At 38.8% G+C, this 23414-nt stretch overlaps 1 protein-coding gene across 2 annotated transcripts in view; it reads left to right on the plus strand.

Moving 5' to 3' along the window:
• Nucleotides 1-23414, plus strand: part of TRHDE (thyrotropin releasing hormone degrading enzyme) — a 302627-nt gene that overhangs the window by 3471 nt on the left and 275742 nt on the right. For both annotated transcript variants that reach the window (XR_004645855.1, XM_034771582.1), the window contains exon 2: nt 4651-4924. Coding sequence is in view for 1 of the 2 variants with exons in the window: in XM_034771582.1 (XP_034627473.1) it covers nt 4651-4924 (274 nt within the window). In the remaining variant the exon portion in view is untranslated. The remainder of the gene's footprint in view (nt 1-4650; nt 4925-23414) is intronic.

Below are 23414 nucleotides of genomic sequence, written 5' to 3' on the forward strand. Positions count from 1 at the left end.
TATTTGCTGTTTTCACACAACCATAGATGTTTTATTATTATTATTTATTTCATTGCTGTAGTGCCTAGTAGCCCTGGTCATCAATTAGGACCTGGTTGTGCTCGGCGCTGCAAAAAGTGAAGAAAAAGAGGGTCCCTACCCCAAAGATCTTACAATCTAAGTAATAAAGAAAGCGGTACTGACTTCCTGATAGTTATGTTACCGGGCTCCCAGAATTTATTTATTTTTAAGCTGTCTGCCATTGAAAATCCTAGTTACAGATTCTCTCTCTCTAAACATAATAATTTCTTTGATATTGCATGCTGAGCAAAGAGTTTACATGAGGGATAGTAGGCCAAAAAAGTAAGGAAGACAGAAAAAGACCCCCCCCCCAATTCAATTATGTCAACATCCCCCTGATTAAAGCATGCTTTTGTTGCTGATAATTTTAAATGGACTGATGTTAGAATCCCAGCGAGGGTTAGCGTTACAATTGTGTGATTTGTCATCAAACCAAAGTAAAATGACATTTTTGCAGAGCTCAGTTGTAGAAAAGGATGCTGCCTCTTACCTGATCAAGACTGTGGCTGAAGTAATCAGCATTCTTCTAGTTTGTTCAGCTCTTTGATTCTGTAACAAAATGAAATGTTGAAAAGGAATTCACTTTATTACATAAATAAATGAAAAAGACAAAGTTCACATAATTATCTCACTTCTGAACATTTTAGCTTTGTTGAAAATAATTAAAGGAAACTTACATATACAATATAATATTTCAAAAGAGTAATTGTAGCACAGTTATAATACTTTTGCACCAAGTATGATCAAGTATTTACAGTCGAATGTTTGTTAGAAGTAAGATAATTGTGTGTCAAACTATATAATATATAGTACTCTACTCTCATAACATGATTATTCAGATCATGAATCACTCTCTACTGTAAATACACTTCATTGACCCAATTATATTGGGCTAGATTCTCAGCTTGTGTAAAGAAGTATGATGCCACTGAAGTCAATGAAATGATGGTTATTTATAGCAATTTAGGATCCTGCTCATTTATGTTTTGGTTTAATAGAATATGTATTTTAAAACTGTAACCAAAACTTGTTATAGTTTTAGGTGTTTAATAGAAGTACTGCTTTTCTTTTTGAAATGTCACAAAGACTTAATGCCTTAATATATATAAAATATACACTCTAAACAATAGGATGTCATTGTTCAAAATGTTTTCCTGCAAAGTAGTAATTTGCATTTTGATTAATATATATAGATGTTTCATAAGTCTGAAAGTTAGACCAATTTCTACTATAGCATATGATAACATAGCTTCTCTTAAGTTATGTGGGATCTTGATGTTCCACTAGACCTTTGCTTTAACTTTTTGACATCCTTATATTTGATTGAAAAGTATAGCAACATCATTGGAGTAGTGGTTGCTGTAAAAGGACTGTAGACATAATTTTTCACTCACGTATGTGAGGGGAATAGCTCTGGTTAACTGTGCGACTTCACAAGCACAACAAGGCTTTCGTAGATGGTTTTATTGTTCCACCCCCCACCCGCCCCTTAGATAGAGGAGGAAGTCAGTACACTTACTTTTTGACTCCATAGATGAAAGCCGTAAATCAGTCAGAAATGTTGGCAGTACTATGAAAGTGTTAACTTTCTCACTGAAGTTATTGTACCTTTAATAAAATGCTAAAATGAAAGTGAAATGATACAAAATATTTTGTATCATCATTTCAATCATGCACTGTAATTTATTGGCAGTATCCAACAAACATTAATGCATAGTTTCTGCAGCATGTTATAATAACTGAGATGATTATTTAACTTCTGCATAAATGAAATGAAATCAATTCCTTACCATTTTCAGACAAAACAAACACATTGATTCCTCTTTCTTATAGCAACCAAGATGTCAAAATAGACGAGTTGTTGAGGAAACGCATGTCTTTCTTTAATAGATGAGATGGAATTAAAATACCTGCAAATTACTGTCATGGGGATGCTGAATAGACAAGCTGTGAGGCTTTCATTCCTGGAAGTATAACTTTTGATGGCGATATTTCTGGGAATTATAAGATAAAAATGGCAGTGCCCAAGGACGGTATGTAGAGAGAGAGGTGGCAAAACATCCGAGCTATTCTATGATCTCTGTACGCTAGAGAAATTCTGCATCTTTATCTCATTTCTTTGTTCTTTAGGAGAAAACGTATACATTGTCTTATATACATACTCAGTTTAATCTTCAGGAATCAGAGAAATTTCAACTGTTTTTTTTCCAGTATAACATAGGAGTCCAGATACCGTGGTGATGGGCACCTTTTAAGTGCATGTATTGTTTTATTATTATTGGTAAAGTTTGGCATATTTACAATATTGTATTGAATGTAATGAAATATACAGTAATGCACATCTTGCTATTTAAAAAAAACACGATGCAGAATTCATCAGTAGTTTTTATTAGACTAAGAGATTTTCCATTCCCTTAAAGATTTCATTGATGCTCTCTTAACATTCTTTAGATGCTAGTCTGTTGAAACAGTGTTTCCTCATTTAGACATTGTCAGAATGAGTGTAGAATTCCCTGAGCATGCATTTACCTGTGGGTCTGAGCTCATTAAAATTGTTAATTAGAGAAGAAAGTTCATTAGTCCTAGCTTTACTAACAACAAGCTCAAGTCCTGCCTTCCATGTTAACTCAAAATTCCTGTTGAATTTCTTGGGTATTTTAGGTGTTAAAAGAATTCAGAATCAGGCCCATTTTAAGCAAGTGGACTAAATGAGGCAAAGTAAATTTCTTTATTGGACAAATTCTGCTCTGTTAAGATGATGTAAATCCAGAGTAATGCAACTGAAGTCAATAGAGTTTATCTGAGTTATTATTGGTGTAACTGAGAGCAACACTTGACCCAATATTTGAATTTACTAACCCCTCATTAATAATGAGACGAGAAAGCCACAATACAGTGTACTCCTTCCAAAATATTCAGTAATTTTTAACCAAATAAGACTTTGATTTTTGGATGAAAGACTGATAAAAGTCTGACTGACATAAGAGGTGCCAACCTTTTACAAGATTAGCTGTTATGAAAATCGGTCATAATCTCATTGTGAAACATCATATTTTACATGACTGCATATTTGTTTATTTGAAAAGTCACATATTAGGCTTAATACTATTATGGTAAGAAAAAAGTGTCATAAAACTGCCAGTAACTTAATTCTGTGTTACTCTTATAAATGCTCTAAGCCAAAAAGTCAAAAAGCTCAGTCAGTAAATACTAAAAATTAAAGTGTGTAAAGTACTTATCTTATTTTTGCTCCATCAGAATTACAGAAAATCATGTTGCAGAATAGTACTCTATTTTAAGTTGAAAAGATTACAAGGGCTTTCCACTGTCTTTATTGGATCAAATAGATATCCACTCACAAAAAACTTTTACCTTATAGTTAAGGTTTCTCAAGGGCATTTCCCATCAACACATTCATTAAAAATCCGGAAAATGACTAGTTAAGCAACCATTAGCATTCAAACTAGCCACATATGTCCTGTCTTTACAATCACATAACCAATCAATATTCATATTACTATTTGACATGCCATGACACCATACTGCCATCCCACTCATAATCCATACATGTAAAATATAAAGGATACCCTGAAAATGTAAACGTAGGTTCTGTTCCTTCAAAGAGACCAACATTGGTGGATTTTTCCCTGAATGTAGGTGTAAGGGTCTCCGCACAAGTGTCCCTTTGCAGGATCGGGATCTAAGTCTATACAGTTTCAAAGAAAAGACACTTGTATGTGTGGCATTATTAAAATGTATAGGTCTCTTTTTCTGTACAGCATATTTCAAATGCCTTTTTTTCTTTAAGATATTTCTAAGAGATCATTTGTCGCCTCTTAAGTTGATTGTTTTTCTTTCATGAAATTTATTGGGAAAAGACTGAAAAGCATCCTTACTTGTAGAAGCTGAATTGCTTGCTTAGGTATGTAAACTTGCAAAGCCCACATAAACAGAATGCGTCTGATTGGACTTCTGTAGTTACAACACTAATAGATTGTTGTGTGATTCAAAGAGCTACATGCAATTAATACACAAATAATCAGCAGTGGAAAATAATGATCCTCTGGGGTCTGCTAAGTGAACATATATTATTATGTCCAAAGAAAGGCAGAGTTTTCTTATCAGTATTTGAAACCACAGTGAGATCCCTGAAGGTCATTAAATCCTAGATTTAACTGAAGACTCTGCTTATTTGTTTTACATTGCACACCAATAGTGGTTACCTTTTTCATATATTGCTGAACAAAACTGTGGAGGCAGAAAACAAAGTAAAAATAGAAGGGAGAGTATTTTATTGAATATCAGTGTGATGTCTGTAAAGTTGTTTCTAGCAAATTTGTGTCTCATTATATTACATGGATTGCATTATAGTACATGTGGAGAGAATTTATGCCAAGAACAACTACATCAAAGCAGAACTATTAGGATGAGAAGTATGTAGTACATGGATTGTGCTTTGCTGCTTCTAAGAGTTTAGTTGTGTTTATTTTGGTAAACTACCATATTCTAGCAATATCATGTAGTATGTCCATGACTCAAGCACTGCACATAATCAGTAATGTCTTTTTTTTCTTTTTGTTTGTGTTCCAGATTTCTTGGTGTTACACAGTTTTCTCCTACTCATGCCAGAAAAGCCTTTCCTTGCTTTGATGAGCCCATCTACAAGGCCACTTTCAAAATCAGCATCAAGCATCAAGCAACCTATTTATCTTTGTCCAATATGCCAGTGGAAACTTCTGTTTTTGAAGAAGATGGATGGGTTACGGATCACTTTTCGCAGACCCCTCTCATGTCCACATATTACCTGGCTTGGGCAGTGTGCAACTTCACATACCGGGAGACTACCACTAAGAATGGGGTTGTAGTAAGTATATTTAATGCTACACCTTTGGGTTCTGCATTGTTCTTAGAAAATTCTTGCTTTTTGTAAGGAAACATGATACCAGCAGCGCTTAGAGTACTTGCTTGTTTAACACTTATAAAGTTTCTTGTTTATTTCAGAATAATGAGCCTTTGTTCTGTTTTTAACTTTTCCTGATGTTTTGGCATGTCTGATACATTTCAGAATATGCTACCTCACCAGGACAAGTTTCCTGAGAAGACTTTAAGCCTGTAAGTACATTACTGTATTTAGGCTTAATTTTTTTTTTCTAAAGTTTTCTTTTTGAACTTTTCTCTGGCCTTTTCAATTTAACAATCATCGAGCAACATACAGAGAGTGTGCAATAATACCGATGTAGTTCCAATGACCATCCTTCAATAGTGATGCATAGTTTGGTATGCTGTTTGCGGGCACAAAGTTGTGGAAATGCACTTTCCTGCTTAGATCTCTTGCTTAAAAGCGTGACTTTTCCTGCACTCCTCACTTGGAGTCTCAGGTTGAAGGAAACAGTTCCGAGAGTTGTGATTTCTGATTATGACACGGTTGCTTGAGCTGCTGCCTTTAAAAAAAATCCTTTATGTCAGTTTTGTTTTTGTTTACAAATATCAAGTACAGCAGAATTGTATCACAAGCCAAAATATACATGAGAAATTCTGTCAGCTAAATAGATTTCAAAATACTGTCAATTTAGATTTTCTGTTGAATTTGCAGAAAAATTGCTTGCTCTTGCCAAACTAATCTGCATAACAAAAATAGATTCATCGTTTAAAAGCAGAGGGCTAGATTGGGGCCCAGGTAGTGGTGAGCGCCACTCACAGTCTATGGGGCTCAGGTTGGGACGCCTGAGGAAGGGGAGTACTGCCTCCCTGAGGATGGGGTGGCAGGGGGGACATGGGCCCGCTCAAGTCCACCGCGTTCCAGCCCAAGGCCCTAACACTGGCAGAATGATCCACCACTGGGTTAGTGGGGATCCGCCCGCAACACGCTGAGCCTGTATCAGGCCAGCTCTCGACCAGACTATTGCTTGGTTTCCCTGGGCTGCTTCCTATTCTTCCCCTTGGGTGTACCTGTGTCCAGAGGTCATCCTCAGTCTCCCCGGAATACACTGCCAAGGGTGGCAACAGCAGTTCCTCAAGTTCTGGAGTGACAGGGCTCTCTGGAAGCTCAGGCTGGTCTCTGGGGCAGCAACGCTTCTCCTTGGCACCCCTCTCCAGCAGCAGGGAAGAAGCATCTGTCTCCTTCGGCAGCTCCCTCCTCAATGAGCTGCTCAGCCAGCCTTTTATACTTACCCTTCCTGTTCTGTCCCTCTGCTTCCGGTGTGTGGTGCGTGGCCTTCCTGGCTCCACCCATCAGGTGGCTTGCGGCATTCCCTCCGCATCTGTGTCTGAGGGAGGCCATGCCTCCTCGCTACAGCACCCTTGTTGGCAGTCTCAGCAGAGAGGACAGGACTGGACAGCCAGGTATGCTGAGATACTCTCTCAGCCCAGAGGATGGTTCCACCTGTTCAATGTTTTTTCTCTTGTGCTCGTCATTTATACTGCACCCATCTCTGTGGTATCTTAGTGCTTGAGAAGTGAGCAGACCTGAGGGACTGATTTACACTGAATAATTCATTAAATAAATTTAGATTCTTTTTCAGCTCAAGTAATATATGAGAGCTTGAGCACCTTCAGTTTATTTTTATTCATACTTATTGAACAAATCTTTCTGCATTTTTATGGTGTGGAATGATTGCAAATATTTCATATTTGAGCTGTATTATTTCAATGTGATTGCTAAAATAAGCTGTGTTATTGTTTCTATACCCTCAATTTAAAGAATGCACAGGCACATCCAGGGTGCATTTAACATTTGTTTTTCCCAAACACGGGCACATGCAAATTTGAAAGTTTTTTCTTCACAACAATTTTGCCAGTAAAATAGAGTCACTGAAATGTTAATAGAAACTGTGCACAAAAGCGTGACCAAGGTAAATTCACTTACAAACATGAATAGATAGTCAAGGAAATTCACCTAGTGCTAGTGTTGAAGCACTTTCCCAATTTAAGGAATCTTGCTTCAACTGGCGCAACTTATGTGATGGTTTTTCTGTGCATAAATAAAGAACTTCACTCCTCAAGTACTGTCAGTCGATACTTTATTGAACTCAATTTCAATTCACAAAACATCTGAAAAAATATTGTCTTTTGTGACTTGACAGCATTCAAATAAATAAGATGCCTCTTCTGTTCTTATGGATTAGTCTTGCTGTACTGAACACTTTCTGGTTAGGATCAAGGGCAATTAAAACTTCCTAAAGAATAAAAGTTACATTAACAGCTGGCTTCATACTAAAAAAGGGATCAAGCATTCGTAGTTGAACCTCCCTCTGAAAGAATGACATTCCAATATCCAAATGCCTTTCAAGCCAGGTCAATGCACATGGCCTGATAATGGATTCCATCACAGGTTTTAATTTAATCTTAAATGGAAATTAACTTTGAGTAGCTAAAGTAGCCCATTCCTAAACAATAAAATGAAAATTGCTACTAATTATGAAATGTCACTTATTACATGCACACACTCACACATTTAGTCATCGTTGTACATTACAAAGACTAATATGCATTTGAAAACAAGGAATCAAGGGAAGCCAGGCTTTCAGGAGCACAGTTCAGTCCATGTGAGCAATTAGCATAAAAGTTCAGTCCACATGAGGCCTGACCAGAGTCCATTCCAGAGCACATTTTTCAGAAACAAAGTCATCTCTTTGGATGTTATAAGTCTGTATGATGTAGTGATTGCATGCTGTGAGCCTTGCAAGGAAAAATACAGAAATTGTGGAGTTTCTTTTAAACCACAGTGAAGCCCTTTCTCTTCTTCTGCTTAAGTGTATAATCCAGAAAGATCCACTAGAACAACCTTTAAACATTACATTCTCCACATACCTTGTACTGTCTGAATTTTGTTAGATAATTACACACTTCTGGCTGGAAATTAGAATACATTTTCTAGCCATCAGAGCCATGAGGTTCTGGAACAGCCTCCCAATTGGCATTGTGGGAGCAAACAACTTCATTACTTTTAAGAGAGTGCTGGACAAATTTATGAGTAGAAATGTGTGATGGGATTGCTTGTGAAGGTGAGGAAAGGGCTGAGCAGCCTTGAGGGTCCCTTCTGGTTTTTGTCTAATGTTCCTAAAAATCTCATGCTTCAGGGTTTTAGCTGGTCAGGAAGGGATCGGAAATGACTAATGCTCTAAGGTGGCACTGACCATTCTTTTTCTCAGGTGTTTGGCTGGATGGATCTTGTTCACATGCTCAGGGTCTAACTGATGGCCATATGTGGAGTTGGGAAGGAATTTTCCCTCAATTCAGATTTGCCGTGACCGTTTTTGCCTTCCTCTGCATGGGATTTGGGTCACTTGCCAGGATCATTTCACTTAATGAGTTCCCTGCCACTGCAGGGGCCTTGGACACTGGTGCACCTCAGTCCCTCCTGTTCTCTGCCTGTAACACACAATAATTTAATCTCCTGAGGGCTATAATACCTTGGTTTAGTGTGTGGGTGCTGGATGGTTTGGTGGCTTGTGATACACAGGGTTAAATGATCTAGTGGTCCCTTCTGGCCTTAAACTCTCTGACTCTATAATTCTCACAATATCAAATATACACCACTTACCATTTTTAAGGGGAAAATCCTGAGGTCTATTCAGGGCCATATTGCACCATCCCTGACATTCCCATAAGTCCCTCCCTTCTTCGTTGTTGTCTTGCCGTCATCCCCTCAGTTCCTTGCAATTTCTTTTTCTTCTCTCATCCCTGTGATATTTCTTTCTTTCTTCTGGCCACCTTCCCATTCCTCTTCACTCTCTCCTGTGCCTTCTTCTCCCCAGCCCTCTCTTTCTCTTTGTTCTTCCTCCTCAGTCAGATAGACATAGAAACACACTCCCTCCTGCATGCCACTCCCCAGCCACACTCCACTGACTTCCTTTCTCACTTCTCTCTGCCAGCTTCCTGCCCTTCACTCCAAGTGGGGGGGATGGGTAATTGTTTACAGACCGGGAGGTATTAGCTGGTGATATGGATTCCTTTACAGCCGGGAAGGGAAGGTATTGGGAAGCTTTTCTTCCACCCTGTTGCTCATGGAAGGTGGGTGGAGTCAGGGGCACTGGAACAGGGCGGGCCAGGGGGCTAGGATCGCATCACTTTTAAAAGTGACCACCAGATCATTTACTGGCTATAAGGGTGAGCGACAAGAGGAGAGGGGTGGAGAGGAGCGAGCAGAAGGTGGAGCCTCGGAGGAAGAAATGGCTTGGGAGCAGAGCCTCAGAGGGAAGCAGGGGTGGGGCCTTGGGGAGAAAGGGCAGCACAGGGGTTGGGCCTCAGGAGGAAGGGGCAGTGCAAGGTGGTGGGGCTATGGTTCGGGGGCTGGTGGGCCTTCCATTTTTAAGGAGTTTCGGTCGCCCCTGGGTGGAGTACAGCCTAGTGGCTTACAAGTGCTTGAGTGACTGCTGCTCACAGGGGGACTGAGTATGGAGAGGAGCAAAGTGAGGAAAGAATGCAACTGGAATAGGAGAGGAGGCACTAGATAAATAGGAGCAGCACTGGGGCAGATAGGGAGAGAGAAGAACAGTAGGAAGCAGGTGGGGATCTGACTAGTCAGTGAGGGTAGAGAGAAGAACAGCTTTTGGAGTGAGTTCAGCCAGGAGAAAACAGTGTGGCTTTTTTTGTTGTTGCCCCCACTCCCTTTCCAAAACTGTTCTGTTGTGGATCCTGACCAACAGGTTGGCTGAGGGGACAAGATGAGGTGTGAGTAGAGGTGACACATCGTGGGGGCATGCAGGGTAAAGTGCCCCTCCCTGCATGGGGAGGCACCAGTTGTCTATGGGCATTAGCATGGCTTTGGGCAGAGAAGTTGCAGTTCTGCACTCTGAAGTAAACTCTGCTGGATTGCTATTTGGCTTCAGTGTAAAGTATTTCACTGTCCTCCTAGTGACGCCAGCTATGGAGCATCAGCAAAGAGCAATTTTACCTGACAGAAAACTGCTATCTAGGTAAGAAAATTTGAGATGAGGCATGCTGAAAAAAATGCTGCCCTGCTCTTGGGTTGTGCTACCACACTGTATTACTGCCACTAGCTATAAAATAAACTATTGGTTAGTCACAGACATTATTTCAATAATACTGTATTATTCATAAGCAACAAATAATGCCACCTTAATAAGATATCCAGCATATGTCCTGCTTTCCCACGGGTTACTGTGTTAGTCATTAGCAGTTAAGAAAAAAAAGTACTCTAAACAGAATCCCATAGCTATGGTCTTGTAAAATTCAATGTTTAACTTTCCAATGAATATAACAGGAATTCCTTTAGATTTTAAAAATGTTAATATTTTAATATAATAGCAATAGTGACCTCAGGGTCAGGTATTTCCTATCAATTAATGACTTGCCATGGTTAAAGGCCTGAGGCTTTGCCTTAGGCCCTCATCTCCAGCTGGCAGTTATTAACGCCCAGAAAATGCCCTCTCCATCAGATACTATTGCTTTGATAATGATAAATAAATAATAGAGCAAATGATATTTCATGGGTGAGAAAATCAGTTACAGCAGAGAAATCCAATGGACTGTCAACAACAGAGCTTGGCCTGAACCAAACCCCCAGATTTACCCCTTCCTTTAATTTTGTTCAGTTTCTGACCTGAACTTTACCTCTTAGGCCCATATTTAAACAAAAGATAAACTTTTGTTAGCTCATCACTAACCAGTGGGAGGCCACATGTGTATCAGATCAACATATAAGTAGGGACCTACCAAATTCACGGCCATGAAAAACCTGTCACGTACTGTGAAATCTGGTCTCCCCCCCTGTGAAATCTGGTCTTTTGTGTACTTTTAACCTATACTATACAGATTTCACAGAGGAGACCAGTGTTCCTCAAATTAGGGCTCCTGATGCAAAAGGGAATTGCAGGGGAGTCACAAGGTTATTTTAAGCGGGTCGCGGTATTGCCACCCTTACTTCTGCACTGCTTTCAGAGCTGGGTGGCTGGAGAGTGGTGGCTGCTGACTGAGGGCCCAGCTCTGTAAGCAGCAGCACAGAAGTAAGGGTGGCAATACCATTTCATGCCATTCTTACTTCTGTGCTGCTGCTGGCAGTGGCTCTGCCTTCAGAGCTGGGCTCCCAGCCAGCAGCCGCTGCTCACCAGCTGCCCAGCTCTGAAGGCAGTCCGCCATCAGCAGCAGCACAGAAGTAAGGGTAGCAGTACCACAACCTCCCTACAATAACTTTGCGATCCTTTTTGGGTCATGATCCCTATAATTACAACACCATGTAATTTTAAATAGCTGAAATTATGAAATTTACAATTTAAAAAATTCCATGACCGTAAAATTGATCTAAATGGACCATGAATTTGGTAGGGCCCTACATATAAGCCAGGTATCTCTGTAAGGTACCAGATTGATTTCTAAAAGTTGGTAGCCTTGTAGATTTTAAATCCTAATCTTCCCATGTACTAGGGCACTAATAGACCTGTGGTAGTATATTTGTTTATTCATTGGCCTTCAAAAAATGTTTTTTTCTCAAAAGGCTTTCATTAGAAACCAAAAATTTTATAAGGACTATGGTTAATAAACTTTTGTAAGCATGGCACTTCTAAAGTAATATTGAACTAAAAATATAAACACACAGGTCCTTGTGTCTTTCTACTGATTAATACTGAGTGATTATAAAACAACAATAAAAAGGGCTTGATGCTGTATACACTTTTTGCCAGGTGTAGTACTTACTTCCATAAGTAGTTCTGTTAACTTAAATGGGATAGAGCCCTAAGACATTAACACAAGGAATTGTAATCCTAGAAATTTTACCACATCCACCTTTGTCCACTGTTTTATTTCATGCAGGTATATTGAAAAAAGACTGTTAGTACATTAATTTTTAAATAAGAAGTGGGCTAAAAAAATTCCCAAGCCATGAACAAACAGAAACCTCTGATCAGCACCCATGTTAAACTGAATATGCAAGGGCATCCTTTAAAAAACATAAATTGCAAACTTGTAATCTGTTGTTATTGATTTCTGGTTGAATTTGCAAGTTGAATGCACCAGGAAAATACTGTACATATATAGTGCTTACTCTTTTAAAAAATCTCCCGGGTCAGCATTTGTGGCACATGCAGTATTTAAATGTGAAATTTAGTTTATTAACATAAATTCTCTGCAGCTTTCTGAAATGAATGTCATTGAATAGAAAGACTTACGAAAAGGAAACTGTGAAATTCCACTTTTATTTTTTGGCAGCCAAGACCAGCTGCTCTATGGGATACATAAGGTATGTTGCATTAAATCCTGTAGCCAAGCAAATAGTAGCAAGAAAAGTATGTGACAAACACAGATCAGCTTCCCACTTCAGGGTAGGCTGTATCTTTAAAACTGGCCCTTAATAAGGGGTGGCATGTGGCACACAACCATCAGGAGCAGACCAGAGGATAGATTGAAACTTATCCACAATTCCTTCCCTATTTCCCCCTTCCTCTGTGGAGAGTGGAGTAAATTATTTCACCTTACTTAATGGGCCAGTTTACTCCCCTCTGGGTACCTGGCCATCTACTCTGGCTGGTGAGTAGTGGGGGCGGAGCCAGGGCACCTTCCATTTCCCACCTTCTCCTTGTCCATTTACTCACGAAGTGTAGAAGAGAGTCCCTGTTTTCTCCACCTCTGGAGTCACAATCTGAGCAGGGGAGCAAGTGGGGGCCCTTATTCTCTGTTGTTCCACTGTGAAGCTGAGTAAAGGCTGTGACTGCAGCTGGGCAAAATTTTTCAACTGAACCAGTATTTGGTGAAAAATGCAGATTCAGTCACACTGAAATAATTCATGAATTCATGTCAATTTCATTGAATTGTTTTGTTCAGAAAAAAATTCAGAAAATAATGTTGAGAACTTTTTCAAATTTTGTATTTGAATTGACTTTTTGTTTAGAAATTTCCTTTTATTAAAAAAAATTAAGACATTAAAAAACTCAAAATCAAAATGAAATGTTTCATTTCAGGTCCAATATAATGTTTGTTGAACCCAAAAGGATTTTTTTCTACTTTCCAGTTTGCTGAAAATTTGGAAAAAAATTGGTTTTTGGTTGAGACGGGAAATTTTTTTTTTTGTGGTTTTTTTTTTTTTTTTTTTTTTTAGGACTGACAGCAAACTGAAAAAAATCTATTTGCTCAGGCCCAGCTGTGACAATACAGTGCTCAGTAAAATGCAAGCATTCTGGCTGTGGGTGTATCATACTATGCCTTTTCTATAGTGTCCCTTTATGCTTCCTTAGTTCTTTTATATTCTACTGAAGTACCAGATTATTTGACATCACTCACTCATTATCTAAGGTCTCGGTCCTGCTTCCACTGTAGCAACCTGAGTTTTGCTATTGACATCAGTCAGAAATGGATCAGGCTTTTAGCTAGATACATGAATCTAAAGGTTTCTGTGTGAGCCAAACTCTTTCTATAAAAGCAAAAGTGAAGCAAAACGTAATCTTTAGGAAAGATCTCACCCCAGGACAACATGAAGGTGAGCACATTCCTGCACCAGCATGAACATCTGTCTGTCAAACCAATGTTATCGTGTGCACCTACAGCAACTTTATTCTATAGAGTGAAAATGGAAATGCTTAGGCAGGTGTCTTAGCTGACATCTATTTGAGTGACAGATACAGTATTTGTGAGGCAGGAGAGTGATGTGTGCTTTTATTTATTTATAAAGCAGTCTCTCCTCCAACGTTTCAGTATGTTTTAAATCATACTTTTCATACAGGAATTGAGGATATTTGTTTTTTGTAGCATGGCGTCAATGATCCCTGGAGTTAGGGATGCATAATTGTTTACATTCTAACTCCTTTTGAGTCACTTGAGCTTCTGTAACAATCACTGTTCAGTCTAAATTCTAGGCTTGACTTCTGTCCAACATGATTTTTTTTTTTAAAGCTGTCTAGTTATTTTTGAGTACAAGTAGGATGAATATGTACATTTTCCTCTGAAGCTGTGCTCGGAAATATTCTGCATTCAGTGGAGACATGCCTGTTTACACCGGCTGAGGAGCTTCTCCATTTTTATTATGTATTTTATTTTATTGTTACGGATGCAACTGTATAACTTTTGTAAACTCTGTGAGTAAAATTCATCCACCTGGGAGGGCGTCACAATGTAGCTACCTGTTTGCAGATCTTTATGTGCAGTGAGGCTGGCACAACTTTTAATGATTTCTTTCCTATCACAGCTGTAAATTTACAAAGTGCAGGGACAGCTGGTGGAATGGTTTGCAGATTCTCCCAGCCGGTGTTCATTCGATAACCTAACCCTATATCTGAGGCTACACTTGCGCATGTTTTTTTTTATTCAGTGTAAACGCTATGCAGCTGTGGGGAGAGAATGAGGGGAAAGGTTGTTCTGAGGTCTTTTCAGTCTCTGGTGTAACAACAACTGAAGCAGCTGATGATCTGACAGAGTGCCATGCACTTTGCCCATCCCCTCCCATCCATGGCATACCCCCTACACACAAGGTGGGGACAGGTGGCATAGAACTGGCTATGCTGGCTTTGTTCCACCCAAGGAAAGGATTCCCCTGTGTCAGGGGAAATCCTGAGCTGCTCCTTTTAGGGTAGCTTTCTGGCTCCTTTGTGTTGTTGAGAAAGCAGCCAGAACTGAGAATTGAGCCTGTTGTGTTCTTACTTGGAGCAGCATTATCTGAAACAGATTATGTTTCTGCTGAAAGACAAGGGGCTTAAAGTGTAAAAAAAAAAAAAAAAAAAAAAAGTTATCCCACCCTGGATTATCCTGAAAAATATTTGTCAACAAGTTATATATTGTAACTAATGTCAGATATTATTTAGTTCCTGGGTTGGAGACTTCATCAAATCATGTAGAGATTAGTTTAGATGAGGAGGATTTGTGTAACCTTTAACTTTACAGAGCTATAGAGGCACATTCATAAATCCTAGCCTCATGCCACAGAAAGTAGTAAATCCCATATTTTTAATAAATGAGCAGGTAGGGTAATAGATATATACTGATCACTCCAAATACCACTGAAACCTGCCACAAGGTTTTAACACAGCAGTTCTTTCACAGCATTCAGCAGGGCTGTTTAGCAGTTTAGGACAGGATGTTAAGAATAATACCATATTCATTTGAAACTGCTCAGGGGATCTAGAAGGCAGAATGTAATTACCTACATTGACATTTGGCTGGTACACCTCTGTAATCCTCTTCTTTTACAAAAAGTGCTGGGTAGTTTTAATGGCCATAACTGGCTGAAACCTCAGTTTGAGTTCTAATTCCAAAGACGGAAGCAACTGAATTAATACATGATTGGCATTAGCCCAAAGGACAGAGTTCCACCTCTTGAATTATTAGCCTCACTTTCAGCACCATCTATATGCTCCTTGGAGGTCTCCCATCTGTTTATTCATATACCTACTCAACTATGTAGAGCTAACTGGATCACAGCACGTGGCTGAACAGCAGCAGATCATGTCTTACTACATTTATACTGAGGAGTGTTTCTACACACTTTAAATTTTATAGTGCTCTGGAGTGTATTGATAGTTTCCCTTTAAATACCAAGAACAAATGGGAGCCAATTTTATACCTGTGAGAAAGTTGTCAGAATTTTTTTTTGTCGAACCCAAGTAATTAATATACAATTATACAGTATCTAAACCAGATATCCAAATTAGTAATATTAATGCAAACTAAAGTGCATTGGTTCATTTACAGTAGCATATATAGAATATGTATATAATGTATAATAATATAAATGTATGTAATTTCTAACCAGCTCTACCTCACAGAAGGTGTAAAGGGCAACATTTCCCATTGAATGTATAAAATAATGTACCGTACTGAAATGCAGTTTTGCTAAATGGTTTTCAGACTATGGAAACTGAATGAGCAATGGCCAAAACTAGGTTTACCCTTTTTGACCAACCTATGTGTTTTTTCCCCATGCATTCCCATTTGAAATGTGGTAGACATGCAGTTCTGGAGATAGAAAATGGAATAATCTCAAATAATATCAGATGAGTGTTTCTGCCCCCAATAGACTTTATTTAAATCACCTGTCAGCAGAACCACTAGTAGACTTTTGTCCTTTATTAGAAACACTCCTATGAGCACATGCCCAAGTTGTGTATGCTGAACTCAAGGTTGAATTTATACAAAGGTATGTGTTTGCAAATCCCTGACTTGAATGAGCATTTTGTGTCTGCAATTCTGGTTCATGCAAAAGTGTGCACATATTGTTGCACATAAATTTTTTTTAAAACATTCCTGCTATACTGGTTATTACTGAGAAATGGGGTCTTTGTTATCTCTCTATATCTAGTATATTTTTGGAAGACATAGCAGGTGCTCTTTTGGAACCTCATCCAGAAATATTTTCTTTTCTCTAGCAGAGATTTAGTTAGAATTCCCGAAGTGGCTGTGTTTTTTAGTATCTTTATCATGATCTGCTCTTTAACCCATGATCTGTGGAGCAGTATTTCATTCTCATGTTGAAAAAAGCCAAGGTAGGGATTGTTTTGCTTAGAACTGGCTAGTATTTATTCTCAGGGATAAGGCAATTGGGCTCAATTGGAATTTTTGGCTGTTGTGTTTAGTTAATGGGAGCAGAAGATCTACAATTATATTGTAATCTATGCATTGGGAAACAAATTAGTAACAAATATTTTTTAGGTCCTAATGTAGAAAACATTGTGAGGTAGAGTAAACACTACTACATTTTTTACTGGCAAACAGAAAAAGCCATCTGTGAGAACACAGCAAGGGTGTATTGAAATGAACATGGCAGGGCAGCAGAACAGTTGCTCGTCAGGGAGTACATCATGCATTGGTGTAGAAAAGCAAGTCTGAAATGCAACCAGAGGTCTTGCACATCAACTGACCCATCCCTAGAGGAGCAATCATTCAACACTATGCATGAACACACCAGGGCATGTAGTCTGGACAATCTTCACAGCCTCTGAGGATATGTAGTCCTGTATCAGTGATGTTGTGTCATGATCTAGCCCAATAATGTGCATGAGGAAGGAGGAAGAGGATGGGGGGCGGACTTTTTAGTGAAGAGTAGTGGCCTGGGATTAAGAAGCTGTTGAAAAATCTCAAAACTGTGATTTTGAAGCTCTTCATTAGGCAGGACCTTCCTTTGACAGCTAGTAAAAGAAGTTGGTGAGGGCCCACTCTCAGAATTACTGGGAAACAACTTTGTGAAACTCCCACTAGTATATACATGAAAGCTGCTTGAGCAGCAGAAAAAAAACAGAAAGCAAAAATATGTATGGAAATGAAGATTTGTAATTTGCATGGTTACAATAGGGCATATTATAACATTTGTCTTTACTACAAAATACTCCGATGACTCACACAGGATTGAAGAATGATTACGCTACTGCAAAGTATTGTAAGGAAAAAAGGATTAGTGAATCATAATACAGCTGGTTATATGGAGATGCTAATTGTCATAGTTCATATTTATGCGTTGATGGGTAAAAAGAAATATACAGAGCACTGTATTGTAGATACATATGTACTGTAATGGTACCAGAGATGGGTGAGTGTTAAATTATTCAACCCATCCCCATGTTGAGGTTGCATGATTGATGCTACTTTTTGGCACATATATGCTGAAATCCAGGAAGCAGCCACACTGGGACTTTGCTACAAGAACGATCTGCTGTAAAAGATGTTTCTTTTCAGATACAGTGGGTCATATACTAGCAATGGGCAAACCTACTGAAGTCTTGATGATTGGTTCTGGTAAACAATTCTAAGTTCAAGTGCTTATCACTACTTTTTGAGCTCCCTCACCACAATTTTGACCCCTCCTTGCTGGTGATTCTTAGGGTACGTCTATACTTACCTCCGGGTCCGGTGGTAAGCAATCAATCTTCTGGGATCGATCCCGGAAGTGCTCGCTGTCGACACCGGTACTCCTGCTCCGTGAGAGGAGTACGCAGAGTCGACGGGGGAGCCTGCCTGCCGCGTGTGGACCCGCGGTAAGTTCAAACTAAGATACTTCGACTTCAGCTACGTTATTCACGTAGCTGAAGTTGTGTATCTTAGTTCGAAGTGTGGGGTTAGTGTGGACCAGCCCTTAGACTGGCTCTTTTCCTCTAATAGTACTGTGGCCGCCTTCCAACATCTGGTCTCTTGAACTGCTTCATGCTGACAGAGAGCTATGTGTTGATTACAACTCAAGCACATTTAGGGGATTGTGATCTCTTTCTCTTTCTTTCTTTATCCTGTCTCTGAAAGGTACTCATCCTCCTGTTTAACAAGAAACCACCATCAACCATATTCACTAACTCTCTCCAAACACACACACACCAATTGTGGATACATTACTTATTACTTATTTATTACTCCTGATTTTGCTGGCATGGCAGAAAAGTATAGGACAAGTAGGGGAGTGGCAGTTGAATCTTCTGTTTTGTAATGGGGACTTTTTCAAATAACTTGGCAGGAATCACCAGTTTTGCTTGAGCTGACCTGGCTAGTCAGTAGGTGATATTTAGGAGAGGCTTACGGCCAGCCCTCGCACCCATGGTAATATTGAAGATGAATCTCAGACCATTTCAGTATGTAGGCACAATACAGTGAGTTAAGACTATAAAGGCAGCTGTGAACAGACTTTGTTAGTTAAGGGACATAGAATCCAAGTCACTGCTGGGTAAGCAGGTTCAAATCTATTAACTTCAGTGTTTTTGAGCCAACTTCTGCCATGGACAAATGTGACCCACTTTATCAATCCTATATATACATGTTTTAGTCAGTATAACCTAAATATTATTTAGGGCTCATTCTTGCAGTCTTTACTCAATCAGAATTCCCACTGAGTGTAAAATTGCATGATAAAAATATTAAGCAATTAAGAAAAAGTTTCTTACAGGTATTAGTTGAATGTTTAATTACTTTAAAACTATTTTAGGAGTAGGGTAGGTGGAGGAGGAGAGAAATGATGGTTTCTTTAAAACCTCCAACCAATTATAAAAATATGCAATACATATTTAGAGTTTTCTGGGCTAAATTTTCAATTTTTTGTGCCCAAATTTAGACTCCTTAAAGGGTTCTCATTTTCAGAAATGCCCTCTGAAAGTCAGACCTCTTGAAGATGTCCCAACTGGGTCACCCAAAACCACTAGTTGCTTTTGAAAATGTAGGCCTCTGATTTTATTTTCGTTGTTGTAAAGATCTTGAAATGCTTGGGCCAGATGGGCCAGTCTGGCTAGGCCTGAGCCGAGACTAGTGTATCTTTTCATTATACATAGGTTGCTGGCAGAATATAATGCAGCACAGACGTGAATGCACTGAATACTAAGTAAAGAGAAGTGGGCAGATTTTTTTTCTTAAATTTCCTACCTCATTCCTGGGTTGCTGCAGACGTGCTACAAATTCTATACTGTACAAATATCTTTAACACAAATAAAACACTAAAATTGATTTTTTTTTTGGTGTGGAAAATTCTTTTTATTGTCACACTGGACACTAATTTCATTTCATTACCACATCCCCAGCTGCATTCACAGTGAAGTCCCATATCTCCTTAACACAAAGTTAATAGGAATAAAAAAACCCCCAAAACAAAACATATAATTGTTGCTTGAAAATTCCATCTAGGCTAGAAATGGAAAGCTACTGAAGAATTTAACAAATCTATATACACCTCTACCCCAACAGAATGCGATCCGATATAACACGAATTTGGATATAACGCGGGAAAGCAGCACTCCGGGGAGGGGGAGAGGGGGGAGCTGCGCGCTCCAGCAGATCAAAACAAGTTCAATATAACGCGGTTTCACCTATAACGCGGTAAGATTTTTTGGCTCTCAAGGACAGCATTATATCGGGGTAGAGGTGTATCTGGCTAGTACCAGAAAAATATGTATCACTTATCCAACGTGTATGGGAACCCCAAAATGAAAAGATTGGATGTTCAGTACGTTAACTTATCACCTGAAAGAAACTGACTGGAATTTTGTACCATTTTATGCTCATCAGCATTCAGCAACAATGCATGAGAGAGGAAAAAATACAGAAACATAAGGAAGAGAGATAAAAGGAGAGAGAGCTGAAAAAAGATAAATGACTGTGCTGTCAGTGCAATATAATGAAAATGAAATCAGTTGTAGGCAATGCCCAATTGCACAATGTGGATAGCCCCAGACAGTGTTTTCAATAAAAATATATTTCTTATTTCCTTTCTTTACTAATGTAAAGATAAATGACTTTGTTGTAATTGTACTGCAATGGAAATACCGTCCCGGATCCTACAAATTCTTAAGTGTGTCTCTAACTTTACTCATGTGAAGAGCCCCATTGACTTTGATGGCTTTGTCTACAATGGAAAAAATGACTGTTAGACAATGTGCTAACTAACATTTTCTACTTACGTAGAAAGTAGTTGAGCCTTTAGTGTGGACCAATGCAGTCATATTTAAACATGTTAGCTGCTCACAGCTACCCTGGTTAGCTCACAGCTACCCAGGCAAACATGTCTTAAGATGAAACTTTAAAAGCGATAGAGTTTCTGATTTTCTAACAAGGGGTCAACTAGGGGTAGCCACGACCTACTGACATGTTTTGAAATGGAGCTCTTTGTCCTCCCTAAGGGCAAAATTGTGTTTAATATCATGTTAGTTACAATGCTTTAGCTAACACATTTTCTAAGATGATGTATTTTCCTAAAATAGGAAGGCCTTAATGGGACTATCCATATGAATAAAGTTACATATGTGCTTAAGCATTTACAGGATCATGAGCAAAATTTAACAGAAATGCATGTTTTAAAATCATAGGAAAGGAATATTTTCAAGAAAAAATTCCTTTCCTATATCTATCACCAATAACAGCATAGATTACCAAAGCAGAAATAATAAAAATCTAATTTACATTTCACTGAAATTTTCAGTTTTGTTTATAGTCAGGTTCTAATCAGTTTCATATTCAGTTTCTTTAAGCACAGTGCTGCAATGTTTGGATGTCAACTACAATAGGGAAATGTGTATTTGTTTAAAAATCTATTTGTACTAGAATTACAAAGAAACCAAAGAAATAATGACAACAGTAAAAACATACTATTTCTGTTGGATTTAGACTTTGTAAAAGTTTGTTTTTAAAAATGTAAATGTTGCATCAGTTTGACCTGACAGTGTCCCTCTAAGGAATTTAGCCTTGAACAACAATAAACTGTTTACAAACCAGTATTTTCTTTCATGTTAACTTCTTAAAGCTGCTGACTTGGTGCAATCAGAGCAGCTATTCGCAATTAAAAATATCCCTGATCACCTAGTTAAACCATAGCTATGGTATTTTATAATTGCTATGGTGTTGGGCTATTAGCTATTCACAGTAGCTCAGATACAAGTAGATAAAGCCATCCAGTCACATATTGCAGCCAGAAAGATACACACTTTGGATATATTTCCTTTTTCTTCATCTTGGCTTACTTATATGTGTAAAAATCATTTCTCCTGGCACCTGCGAGTGTACAGGGGGCTTCTGTATCAGAACACCTGTACTTTTCAAGACCAGTTTCAAATTTAGAAAAGTACTAGGAGTGTTGTCTATTTTTAATATACTCCAGCCCTTCTGTAGTTTTAGTTTTCTGTTTGTTCCCTCCGTTCTGTGTCTTTGAGCTCTGGGAGAAGAAGTGAATGATGGGTAACATAACTTTCATTTGCTATGATCATTGCTTTTGAGATGCTTTGAATTAGATATTCAGAAATGGCATCACTTTTAAAATTTCATCTTAAATATATCTGAGTAAGTCTTTTCAAAGTAGGTTAATAGTCTTCATAAATGAGGTTCTGTTTGAAACTCTTATAGTCATTTTCATTTTCTGGGTCACCCATCTTATTGCACCTTGAGTGTCAGTCATCTACAGTTGTGGGAGAGCAAAACCAACCATCTTTAAGCAAAATCATTTCAAAAACAATAACATGAATTTTTTAAAAGACACCATGTTGTATTCTTTCTTGGCTTTTTCATCTGTGGTTTTATTTTTAATATTCACTGGGTGTTTCTACCCACTACTACAGGAAAAAATGTGTCTTGAAGTCAGAGAAAAATCTCAAAATGCTGCCTTCTTTAGTCATACAGAAATCACGTGACACAACTCAGGCAGTTGCTTTGATAGTCTTCTGTTTGTGTTAGTGTCTGTAGTTTAGATGAGTGGTCTAATTATTCGATCCATTGGTCTGATTCCTGAGTCCCCAATGACATAGGATTTAGTGTTTGTGTTATAAAATACCTGCTCTAGTCAGTGTATGAGAACATTTCAATTTTTACAAGCTCAGAAGGCCTGCTACTAAGCTCGGTACACCATTTGTATTTGATATCTTCCTAGAGCTTTAAGAAAGCCTACTACTTTAGGTTAGTAGTCTGACAAACTCAGTCTCAATTTCAACCATAATAACAAAGCACACACACACAGGATATATATACATAAAGCTTTCCAGAGTCACTCTTGCTCATACATGCTTTGCAGAATGATCAGGTGGATCTAGAAATTGAATTATAGGGGCATGTATTGCCTTTGCAGCTTTTTTTTCAGCTCTGGTATGCAGTCCATATAAAGAAAATGATGAGAAGAATCAACAATGTAGCGAAAGTGGTGGCTGCCAGTCTGAGATCTAGTCCTTATAGGATTGAGTTTTACCCCAATAGCATGCGGTGTAAATTGAGCCCCCGTATGCCATCACAGATATTTCTGGGCCTGGGAAAGAGAAATCATTTTCCGGGGCTCTGCTGCTAATGACACTGCTTTGAAGTATGTTGTGAGTCAGTGCATTGTCTGGTTCACTGGCCATGCCCGCCTTCCCCGGCCATTGCTGCCCACTTTTCAGATTACGTTGGCAGATGCCTGCTATAGAAAGATCTGTGAATGTCCTGTGTGTCCCTCATCTCCTTTCGGGTGCACTTTCTGCATTGAGGACCTCCACTCTGGTAAAACCAGAAGCTGTCGTGAATGAAGCCCGTATTGTTGCAAACTGTCAATGATCTACTGACCCTTCTTTTTCCATTAGTAAACTAACTGGGAAGTGATCAAACCCAGCTGTAAAAGTAATAAGAAATGTTTTGAACTTGTAAGTGGCCTGTGTGGAGACACTGGCAATAATAGAAAGTTGCTTATGGTATTTATCAGTCTCTGAAATAGACTGTATCATGATCAGTGGAAGTGGAGTCAGAGGGCCCATGTTCCTTGAAGCAATTTGACAGGTTTCAGAGTAGCAGCCGTGTTAGTCTGTATCCGCAAAAAGAAGAACAGGAGTACTTGTGGCACCTTAGAGACTAACAAATTTATTAGAGCATAAGCTTTTGTGGACTACAGCCCACTTCTTCGGATGCATATAGAATGGAACATATATTGAGGAGATATATATACACACATACAGAGAGCATAAACAGGTGGGAGTTGTCTTACCAACTCTGAGAGGCCA

Source organism: Trachemys scripta, chromosome 1 (assembly GCF_013100865.1).
Source record: "Trachemys scripta elegans isolate TJP31775 chromosome 1, CAS_Tse_1.0, whole genome shotgun sequence".
NCBI lineage: Eukaryota > Metazoa > Chordata > Testudines > Emydidae > Trachemys > Trachemys scripta.